Consider the following 12013-nt stretch of genomic DNA (forward strand, 5'->3'; position numbering starts at 1 on the left):
CGCTCATGAGGGAGAGAACGGCGTCTTTCACCGACCTTCCACGCAGCGGCAGCCGGCCTGCAGCACCCAGGCGTACATGTCGACGCGGGACTGGGACATGAGCTGGTCGCCCATCAGGTAGGTGTTGTGGGACGAGGCGACGAAGTAGTTGCAGAGCGGCTGAGACATGTCCTGGGTCACCTCGTAGTGCTCCGGGTTGAAGATGTCCCCCGCCGGGCTGCGCATGTAGCTGGTGAAACCTGGGTCACACACAAACAGAAAAAATTTTACAACTGAAAATGAAAATGAGCGTTCCTTATTGGACAAGTCCAGGTAGTCCCCTCCCTGTTTCAGTCAATTTTCGTTCCTTTGGTGCCTAGTGAATGCAACCCCGAAGAGGACCACATGGGAGCAATCAATCATGATGTGTGGGAGACATCTTGTAGACAAGGGGTGGGATTGAGAGGAATGGGGCAGATGTGTTGAACATTGAAAGTGGATCTCGGGGTGATATGACCATGGTGAGTTCCTAGAGGGATTTCCTTTGGGCATATAAAGTATCAATATTGTAGATGTATTCTGAATAGAGAGAGACGATGACATGTTCATATGATAGAGATACAGACACGTGAATGTGGTCTGTAGATGTTGTATTTAAACTGACAGTACACAAATGTTAAGTATTCGCTCATTAAAATGACAAGTTCAGACAATGCTCAGAGTATGTCTGTGGGTTTAGGGACAGATCAACAACAACAACAAAAATTATTACAAGCCAACATTTCATGCATCCATTTGGATTTTGGATTTTTTAGAGATGAACAATAAACACATGGTTTTGTATAATCACTGGGGGGGGGGCGTTTCGGGGATTCTATATGAATTGGCTGTTAGAAAATATCAATTTCAGAGCATGGTGAGACATTCAACATTTGACTGATAAAAGGACAATCGAAAAGGGTACCAATAAGAGAGCTCTTACCATCAATACCCAGAACTCCCTGCTTCTGGTTCTCGGAGCAGGGCTCAAATTTGTTCACAATCTCAAGGCAATGGTCTTTGGTCACCTTGGTCATCTACAAAACGGAAAAATACAAAAACACATAAGCAAACAGTAAGAACCGCAGATTGACTACAGTACCCATAATAAAATATGTCTCCTCAAATCCCCCCTCCATAACAGTAAACATTGGGAGGGTTGGGGGAAGTCCTGTTAATCCAATTTGGCCATGTCCTCACATGCGGCTTCTACCCTCATCCCTGTGCTGGAATCCGATTGTCCGCCCAACAGCTGGCCCTTTTAAACCGGCTGACTGGTCGATCAGATTCCCATCCATGTTGATCATCGTCAGGCCGTTCCAAAATGGGTTGTTGAAGAAACAGACTGTCTCAGTGCCAGGTTTTTTTCCCAGTACAGGGCTGCACACTACTAGGCCAATATGTTTGTGGTTAGCGCTTAGCACTGGGAGAGAGAGGCTTTGGCTAAGTGGCTTGGTCTACTTGTTGAAGGGGTAAACAGGATTTCGACCACAGAATGAGAAGCTAGCCAGCAAAAAAGCTAATTCTCCCTTCTGTTGTGACACTTTCAACTGCTCACTCTCAAACATGAGGGATTTGACATCAAACTGCTTACTGACTGTGGTTTTGCTCCAATACCCAATGCCTCATCATGAGAGGTTCAGGGGATTTTTAATAAGTGGGTAAATGTGGATAAATGGGTTTGGCTTACGAGTGTGTAGAGTGGACACATTTTGGGCAATGGTATTGAGGCAGAGATGGGAGAGTTAATATACACCACACACACAAAATGGTGCCTGATGAAGGCCCGCAGCATCATCAACGAACCCATACAATCCAGCTACAAGCTGTTCACTCCCTTACCGTCGGGCAGACCGTATCAGAGCATGAGGTCTGATACCAACAGTCTCAGAGACAGTTTCTATCGACAAGCCATCAGACCGTATCAGAGCATGAGGTCTGATACCAACAGTCTCAGAGACAGTTTCTATCTACAAGCCATCAGACCGTATCAGAGCATGAGGTCTGATACCAACAGTCTCAGAGACAGTTTCTATCGACAAGCCATCAGACCGTATCAGAGCATGAGGTCTGATACCAACAGTCTCAGAGACAGTTTCTATCGACAAGCCATTAGACCGTATCAGAGCACGAGGTCTGATACCAACAGTCTCAGAGACAGTTTCTATCGACAAGCCATCAGACCGTATCAGAGCACGAGGTCTGATACCAACAGTCTCAGAGACAGTTTCTATCGACAAGCCATCAGACCGTATCAGAGCATGAGGTCTGATACCAACAGTCTCAGAGACAGTTTCTATCGACAAGCCATTAGACTGTATCAGAGCATGAGGTCAGTTACCAACAGTCTCAGAGACAGTTTCTATCGACAAGCCATCAGACCGTATTAAAGCATGAGGTCTGATACCAACAGTCTCAGAGACAGTTTCTATCGACAAGCCATTAGACCGTATCAGAGCATGAGGTCTGATACCAACAGTCTCAGAGACAGTTTCTATCGACAAGCCATTAGACCGTATCAGAGCATGAGGTCTGATACCAACAGTCTCAGAGACAGTTTCTATCGACAAGCCATCAGACCGTATCAGAGCATGAGGTCTGATACCAACAGTCTCAGAGACAGTTTCTATCGACAAGCCATTAGACTATATCAGAGCATGAGGTCTGATACCAACAGTCTCAGAGACAGTTTCTATCGACAAGCCATCAGACCGTATCAGAGCATGAGGTCTGATACCAACAGTCTCAGAGACAGTTTCTATTGACAAGCCATTAGACTGTATCAGAGCATGAGGTCTGATACCAACAGTCTCAGAGACAGTTTCTATCGACAAGCCATTAGACTGTATCAGAGCATGAGGTCTGATACCAACAGTCTCAGAGACAGTTTCTATCGACAAGCCATTAGACCGTATCAGAGCATGAGGTCTGATACCAACAGTCTCAGAGACAGTTTCTATCGACAAGCCATCAGACCGTATCAGAGCATGAGGTCTGATACCAACAGTCTCAGAGACAGTTTCTATCGACAAGCCATTAGACCGTATCAGAGCATGAGGTCTGATACCAACAGTCTCAGAGACAGTTTCTATCGACAAGCCATTAGACCGTATCAGAGCATGAGGTCTGATACCAACAGTCTCAGAGACAGTTTCTATCGACAAGCCATTAGACCGTATCAGAGCATGAGGTCTGATACCAACAGTCTCAGAGACAGTTTCTATCGACAAGCCATCAGACCGTATCAGAGCATGAGGTCTGATACCAACAGTCTCAGAGACAGTTTCTATCGACAAGCCATCAGACCGTATCAGAGCATGAGGTCTGATACCAACAGTCTCAGAGACAGTTTCTATCGACAAGCCATTAGACTGTATCAGAGCATGAGGTCTGATACCAACAGTCTCAGAGACAGTTTCTATCGACAAGCCATCAGACCGTATCAGAGCATGAGGTCTGATACCAACAGTCTCAGAGACAGTTTCTATTGACAAGCCATTAGACTGTATCAGAGCATGAGGTCTGATACCAACAGTCTCAGAGACAGTTTCTATCGACAAGCCATTAGACTGTATCAGAGCATGAGGTCTGATACCAACAGTCTCAGAGACAGTTTCTATCGACAAGCCATTAGACCGTATCAGAGCATGAGGTCTGATACCAACAGTCTCAGAGACAGTTTCTATCGACAAGCCATTAGACCGTATCAGAGCATGAGGTCTGATACCAACAGTCTCAGAGACAGTTTCTATCGACAAGCCATCAGACCGTATCAGAGCATGAGGTCTGATACCAACAGTCTCAGAGACAGTTTCTATCGACAAGCCATTAGACTGTATCAGAGCATGAGGTCTGATACCAACAGTCTCAGAGACAGTTTCTATCGACAAGCCATCAGACCGTATCAGAGCATGAGGTCTGATACCAACAGTCTCAGAGACAGTTTCTATTGACAAGCCATTAGACTGTATCAGAGCATGAGGTCTGATACCAACAGTCTCAGAGACAGTTTCTATCGACAAGCCATTAGACTGTATCAGAGCATGAGGTCTGATACCAACAGTCTCAGAGACAGTTTCTATCGACAAGCCATTAGACTGTATCAGAGCATGAGGTCTGATACCAACAGTCTCAGAGACAGTTTCTATCGACAAGCCATTAGACTGCTGAAAACTTGAACTGGACTGACCACCTGCACTGACTCGCTGCACATTAGCACACATGCACACACCCACACAGATATACACTCTTTCACACACACACACACACACACACACACACACACACACACACACACACACACACACACACACACACACACACACACACACACACACACACACACACACACACACACACACACACACACACACACACACACTCTTATTATGATTGCTAAATACTGCACAATTTAAACTTTCCCCCAATCCCCCCCTTCCTCAAAACACATATTGGACTATAAATTGTGCCTTCCTGTATTATACTTATGCAAAAAAATATATATTTTATTAAGCCATGTACTTTATATTTGTATTATTTTCTTATTTCTTATTGTTGTTGCATTGTAGAGAAGGACAAACAAAAAAGTGTAACGGTTCGCATTAAAACAAAGATGTGGCATAAGGCTTACTTCATTTTTTTTCTCACTGCATCAAGGATAGCGTACAAAGATGTTTCGGCTTTACAGCCTTCTTCAGTGTGTAGGTACACATGTAGTAGTCTTTTATTCATAGTCTTTTATTCATAGGCTAGGTTGTAGCAACCCCATGATGGTTATAAGGAAAATGAGAGATCATGTAGTAGCCCAAACCTATTGATGTTACATTGAACTGGGTGAATAGAATACGAATGACAGTCATCAAATTAAAATATCCATGCTCCAGTAATCCAATATCCATGCCAAAAGAAAAAAAGACCTCCCTCATCTTTAACAGCATTGACCACCACTGATACCAATGTGTATCCAGTACATACGACTAATAAAACTTGAAACACACACACACACACCAAGAGAGAGCTAGTAAACACAGTTAAAATGAGAAACCGAGGGGAGGCTGTAGCTAATGATGCCAGCAGAGAGAGGAGAGAAGAGCTAGAGACAGCCCAGCTGCATCCTGGCCCCATTTCAAATAAATCACCTCGCAAAACCGCCTCAATGCTTCCCAACGAAGTAGCGAGTAGTGGAACATCCAATTCCGTGCCCCAAAAATACGACAGATTGGATACAATTTCCTAATTACAGCTCCTTTTCTGTCTGTTTTTCACAGCAGAACCATATTACATGTTATCCCCTGAAGCCTTTAGAAGTTCATTTGAAGTGATACTGCTAATTCTAATAGCCTTGTAGGGGCCTGTGTCTGCACTTAAGCACTATTAAGCATTTGCTTCAGAACCCAATGGAAGATCCATTAAACGACTGTCTGTCACCTAGCGCGGTCTCTACGGGGTGACTCACGGGGGAAGACACAGCACATCCCCATTTAGTTAGCTAGTGGGCTAAGTGTAATGTCAGCATAAACACTCCTCCAACTTGCTGTAGCAGGAGCCTTCCCCATTGGTTAGCTGAGCATTCTACACTGTAGATAAGGATATATTGGCTCTGTTACAATATTGCCACGAAACACAACACTTAGGATGAGAATTTTGAGATTTTGAATTTTGGGATGCATGTATACGATAGTGATTGTGGTGTTTTTCCATCAATTGTCTCTTCTATCCAGCTACAGATACATATTTACTGGGGGGGGGGGGGGGGGGGGGGGGGTTCATAATATGGGAGGGTTGTCAAACTTTTTATTTTGCTTTGGGGAGGGTTTTGCGTTTTTTTACTGGGCACAGGGGAGGGTACTGTGTTTTTTCCCTGGTTTACATTTGCTCTTCTGCTCGTATTTTCCCTATAAACAATGGCTTGACTTACTTTTGATATTACCCTAATAAAGTTTAGAAACGTTTGTGAAGGTTTGTTGTGGTGTGGCTATTATTAAGCTTTAGTTACTGCAGGCCTATGATATGAAGGCAGCGTGCCACGGCGCTCCAACTGACTCCGACAGTTGAACTTGAGTTGAGGAAGACTGTTTCAGGCCTACCAGAGTTACTGCTATAATCTAACAATATAATGCTCATCTTTATGCAAAATATTCTGATAGAAAATGAACAAATTAGCCTTCTTTTGTACGGCTATATCTGTATAGCAGACGCAGTAGCCATCTGACAGAGAGACGCATGTCGGTGTCGTAGCATGCCACCGGAATATCTCTATCTCTCTAACTCACTGGGGTTATGCCTAATCTTCCCTTCCTTTATATAGGCTCTGTATATTTATACAAATGTTTAAATCATACAGTGGACACCTAAGTCTATAGGCCTATGCACGGAATATCCTGATACATGTTCAAATCTCTGACAGCTGAACCGAGAGGTGGAACATTTTTGTTTTAGGAAAGTAGCCTAAAAACCAATTTTAAAAAAATAGGCTATACAGTTTTGCATAGGCTACACTTCGAAACATAAGGAATAGTGTTTTTGTAATTTGTTGTAGGCTGTTTTTAAGGAGACGTAAATGTGGCTCATTTAGCCAATATCCCTCGTTTATTGATGGAGCTGTCTGCACCAGGTTGGACCTGAATGCATATGGATGTCCGATACATTTCTCAAAATGTCCGGTACATTAAAATCAAATTTCCTAAAGAAAACTCTGAAATTACATATTGTTTTTATGAAGATTTTAGAATATTCGCATGAAAATCTGTCACCAATTGGATGGAAACCTAGCTAGTGCGCTAATCCAGTGTCACTTTGATTATGCCTGCACATCATGGTTCACCAGCAGCCCCAAACATCGAAAGAATAAGCTACCAGCTAAACAAGCTTGTAAGAATTGTACTTAAACACCCCCTCATACTCATCTCTGTAATGTGTCTGTATCTATGTAATTGTATATGTATGTATGTAAAAAATAAAAACCACAATGGAAATAAGTCCCTGACTTTATTGTGCAATCCGGTTCACTTTTTAAAATCTTTGTGTATATACAGTTGAAGTCAGAAGTTTACATACACTTAGGTTGGAGTCATTAAAACTCGTTTTTCAACCACTCCACACATTTCTTGTTAACAAACTAAAGTTTTGGTAAGTTGGATAGGACATCTACTTTCTGCATGACACAAGTAATTCTTCCAACAATTGTTTACAGACAGATTATTTCACTTATAATTCACTGTATCACAATTCCAGTGGGTCAGAAGTTTAGATACACTAAGTTGACTGTGCCTTTACACAGCTTGGAAAATTCCAGAAAATGATGTCATGGCTTTAGAAGCTTCTGATAGGCTAATTGACATCCTTTGAGTCAATTGGAGGTGTACCTGTGGATGTATTTCAAGGCCTAACTTCAAACTCAGTGACTCGTTGCTTGACATCATGGGAAAATCAAAAGAAATCAGCCAAGACCTCAGAAAACAATTGTAGACCTCCACAAGTCTGGTTCATCCTTGGGAGCAATTTCTAAACGCCTTAAGGTACCACGTTCATCTGTACAAACAATAGTACGCAAGTATAAACACCATGGGACCACGCAGCGGTCATACCGCTCAGGAAGGAGACACGTTCTGTCTCCTAGAGATGAACGTACTTTGGTGCGAAAAATGCAAATCAATCCCAGAACAGCAAAGGACCTTGTGAAGATGCTAGAGGAAACAGGTTCAAAAGTATCTATATTCACAGTAAAACGAGTCCTATATCGACATAACCTGAAAGGCCGCTCAGCAAGGAAGAAGCCACTGCTCCAAAACCGCCATAAAAAAGCCAGACTACGGTTTCCAACTGCACATGGGAACAAAGATCGTACTATTTGGAGAAATGTCTTCTGGTCTGATGAAACAGAAATAGAACTGTTTGGCCATAATGACCATCGTTATGTTTGGAGGAAAAAGGGGGAGGCTTGCAAGCCGAAGAACAGCATCCCAACCGTGAAGCACAGGGGTGGCAGCATCATGTTGTGGGGGTCCTTTGATGCAGGAGGGACTACAAACCTGACTCAGTTACACCAGCTCTGACAGGAGGAATGGGCCAAAATTCACCCAACTTATTGTGGGAAGCTTGTGGAAGGCTACCCGAAACGTTTAACCCAAGTTAAACAATTTAAAAGGCAATGCTACCAAATACTAATTCAGTGTATATCAACTTCTGACCCACTGGGAATGTGATGAAAGAAATAAAAGCTGAAATAAATCATTCTCTATACTATTATTCTGACATTTCACATTCTTAGAATAAAGTGGTGATCCTAACTGACCTAAGACATGGAATTCTTACTAGGATTAAATGTCAGGAATTGTGAAAAACTGAGTTTAAATGTATTTGGCTAAGGTGTATGTAAACTTCCGACTTCAACTGTATATATTTTTTTTACTGACAAATACAATCAATCAATCAATCCATCTAAATTGTGCAGTGGCCAATTGATGAATGGAAAGAGACATCTTTTACAAAACAACAAAAAGTTTAATGACATTGTCACGCCATCACTTCTATACTGGGTAAGCCTACAAGGTAGGGAGGGATGCATTTTATTTTTGTCAACACAAAACCATGATATTGAATTGCTCGAAGTCGGTATGCTTTGTTGATTGGTTGTGTGGTGCACCCCTCCGCGCTATCATGCATAAATGTATTTTGTCCCCCCACACCAAACGCGATCACGACACGCAGGTTAAAATATCAAAACAAACTCTGAACCAATTACATTAATTTGGGGACAGGTCGAAAAGCATTAAACATGTATGGCAATTTACCTAGTTAGCTTGCACTTGCTAGCTAAGGTTAATTTGTCCTATTTAGCTAGCTTGCTGTTGCTAGCTAATTTGTCCTGGGATATAAACATTGAGTTGTTATTTTACCTGAAATGCACAAGGACCTCTACTCCGACAATTAATCCACACATAAAACGGCCAACCGAATCGTTTCTAGTCATCTCTCCTCCTTCCAGGCTTTTTCATCTTTGAACTTATATGGTGATCGCATCTAAACTTTCATTGTATTACCACGACAACCAGCAACAAAGTTCGTCTTTCAATCACCCACGTGGGTATAACCAATGAGGAGATGGCACGTGGGTACCTGCTTCTATAAACCAATGAGGAGATGACTTTCAGCGTGATCTGCGTCAGAAATAGGAACGACTTCTATTTTAGCCCTTGGCGTCGCAGACGCTCGTTGGCGCACGTGAGCAGTGTGGGTGCAATAATTGAATAACATGGATTTCTAAATTTATTTTGCGACGCTCGCGCACACGACGTGTCCGGTCTGCATGTCAACCAGCATGTTAACGGTTGAAACCTCTTTGTCAAAGCTTGGAGCGTCAGAATGTCAAACACATTTTCACTGCAATTAAACAGTAATATCCTGTGCTTTTCCCCCCCTAATCTGTTGACCAACATATTTTTGACACATGGAAACAGGCAGGAGGGGGGGGGGGGAAACTATACAATTGTCCAACAAAGTTGTTCCTAACCATTATTAAGACTCAAATCTTCAGATGTTTGCCTCAGTCAAGCCATTACAAAAAAGGTCTGTCACAGAAATGCCTTAAAGGAGTACCTCCGCGTGAGTACCTCCGCGTGAGTACCTCCGCGTGAGTACCTCCGCGTGAGTACCTCCGCGTGAGTACCTCCGCGTGAGTACCTCCGCGTGAGTACCTCCGCGTGAGTACCTCCGCGTGTATATGCCAGCGTACCTGCATGCTTGCACCTGTGTGTGCATCCGTGTACGGATGTGTGTGCCAGCACGCATGTCTGCGTCTATGTGCCTACCAGCCTGCCTGCATACGCTTCAACTCTGCTCCTGCATACCTTCTGCTCCACCTCCAGGAAGCGGGTCAGGTCGATGCTGTCCAGGTGGTCCTTGTGGTTGCTGTAGGTGAGCATGAGCAAGTAGAGATCGCGGCGTGTCGACATCATCTTGTAGAAGGAGCAGAACTCCTCGAAGTCCAGGGTGCCCTGGTTGTCATCTGTGTCTGCCTCCTGGGGAGAAGAGAAGTCACAATGCCATGTCAGTTCATTTAGACATAAAGAGTGGAATCCTAACTTCCACTGTAACGCAGTAGTTATTCAGTTCAAGGATGAACTGAAAAAAAACTGAAACCATATCATGACCAAGACTTGGCATCTATAAGGTCTTATTTATGCATACATTTAAGCAATGAGATGAGATAAATATTTATATATTAGATACACACACAAAACTAGTCAAAAGTTGTCAAATGTCAACTGACATTTACTCCTGAGGTGCTGACTTGCTACACCCTCGATAACTTCTGTGATTATTATTATTTGACCATGCTGGTCATTTATGAACATTTGAACATCTTGGCCATGTTCTGTTATAATCTCCACCCGGCACAGCCAACATTATGTGTTGTTGTGAATGGAACTGTGTTGTGTATAGGATCACATTATTAAAAGTTCGCCCGAATAATATGCACAGCAATTAACAGCCACTCTAACACTCAGTTAGATAACTAGTCAGATGGAATATCGAGTTGTGTTTTGGTGATGTAGTGTGAATATGAGCATGCATATTGTAGTTAGGTATCTGCATGCCTGCCAACACTCATGGTTGAAATGGTTTTCTTGTGTATGGCCAGCTCCATATGTCTCGCATTGCTAGAGATGGACCTGACTGCAGAGTGATGACGTGGGTGCTGGTGGGAGGTTGGCCTCCATGCACAACACACACACTTCAACCTGCCAGTTCTGATACCCGGCCAGCTCCCAGCTCTTGAAAACACATACACAAACTTTCAAACTTCCAGTTCTCATAACTTTCAACCAGCCAGATCCCTGCTCTACACTGACGCACACACACACACACACGCACACAAAACACACACACAGGTCACAGAGTGAATATGGGTTTTGGCACAAGTGAGGAACTGACACTTATTTCTCAGTATGACTAGGCAGAGACAACTGAAACACACACACTCGCTTCTTAAACATTGAGATTACACATAGAGTGTGTGTGGGGGGGGGTTCACCAGCCACCAGGAGAGCTCCTGTTCTTCTAAACCAACAGAAAATATCAATCTAGTCTCATTCCCACCCATTCATTATGTAAAAGGGGGCCTGGACACTAAAGCCGTTACTACGAGGTGGCACATTAGCCATGTGGCTAATATGAACTAATTCATCAGTGTGTGGTGATTCTCGCTTCTCTTCCTCATCTCCGGCGCGTTCAGCTGCGATAAATCATTGAGCAGCTTGCCTGAGTGGTGCTGCCTCCGGCCCGGGATAAAGAGTGCCTCACTGAAACAACGTACCTCTGTGTCTCAACACCAAACGGGCTCTCTGAAGTCAATCTTTCCGGGGTGAGAGGAGGAGAGAGACTCTTGATGCACTAGGCTAAGCTAGACTACAGTACATCACCCCACCCCAGGTGGTGCTGGAAGGAGTCCCTTTGTAATAAAACGGGCAACCCCATTTCCTCAGCTTACTGCTTCCTGGGCAGGCAGGGGGTCAGACTGAGTGTGCGTCACAAATGCCACCCTGTTTTCTATAAAGTGCATTACTTTGACCAGAACCCCTATTCCCTATACAGTGAGGGAAAAAAGTATTTGATCCCCTGCTGATTTTGTACGTTTGCCCACTGACAAAGAAATGATCAGTCTATAATTTTAATGGTAGGTTTATTTGAACAGTGAGAGACAGAATATCAACAAAAAAATCCAGAAAAACGCATGTCAAAAATGTTATGAATTGATTTGCATTTTAATGAGGGAAATAAGTATTTGACCCCTCTGCAAAACATGACTTAGTACTTGGTGGCAAAACCCTTGTTGGCAATCACAGAGGTCAGACGTTTCTTGTAGTTGGCCACCAGGTTTGCACACATCTCAGGAGGGATTTTGTCCCACTCCTCTTTGCAGATCTTCTTCAAGTCATTAAGGTTTCGAGGCTGACGTTTGGCAACTCGAACCTTCAGCTCCCTCCACAGATTT

At 43.4% G+C, this 12013-nt stretch overlaps 1 protein-coding gene across 8 annotated transcripts in view; it reads right to left on the bottom strand.

Moving 5' to 3' along the window:
• The window catches only part of LOC139542080 (1-phosphatidylinositol 4,5-bisphosphate phosphodiesterase eta-2-like), a 176357-nt gene that overhangs the window by 41886 nt on the left and 122458 nt on the right, over positions 1-12013 (bottom strand). For all 8 annotated transcript variants that reach the window (XM_071347103.1, XM_071347101.1, XM_071347102.1 and 5 more), the window contains 3 exons: positions 9867-10037; positions 962-1055; positions 36-239 (listed from right to left, as the gene is read on the bottom strand). In XM_071347103.1, coding sequence (XP_071203204.1) covers positions 36-239; positions 962-1055; positions 9867-10037 — 469 coding nt within the window. The remainder of the gene's footprint in view (positions 1-35; positions 240-961; positions 1056-9866; positions 10038-12013) is intronic.

The sequence above is a fragment of the Salvelinus alpinus genome, chromosome 17 (assembly GCF_045679555.1).
Source record: "Salvelinus alpinus chromosome 17, SLU_Salpinus.1, whole genome shotgun sequence".
Taxonomy (NCBI): domain Eukaryota; kingdom Metazoa; phylum Chordata; class Actinopteri; order Salmoniformes; family Salmonidae; genus Salvelinus; species Salvelinus alpinus.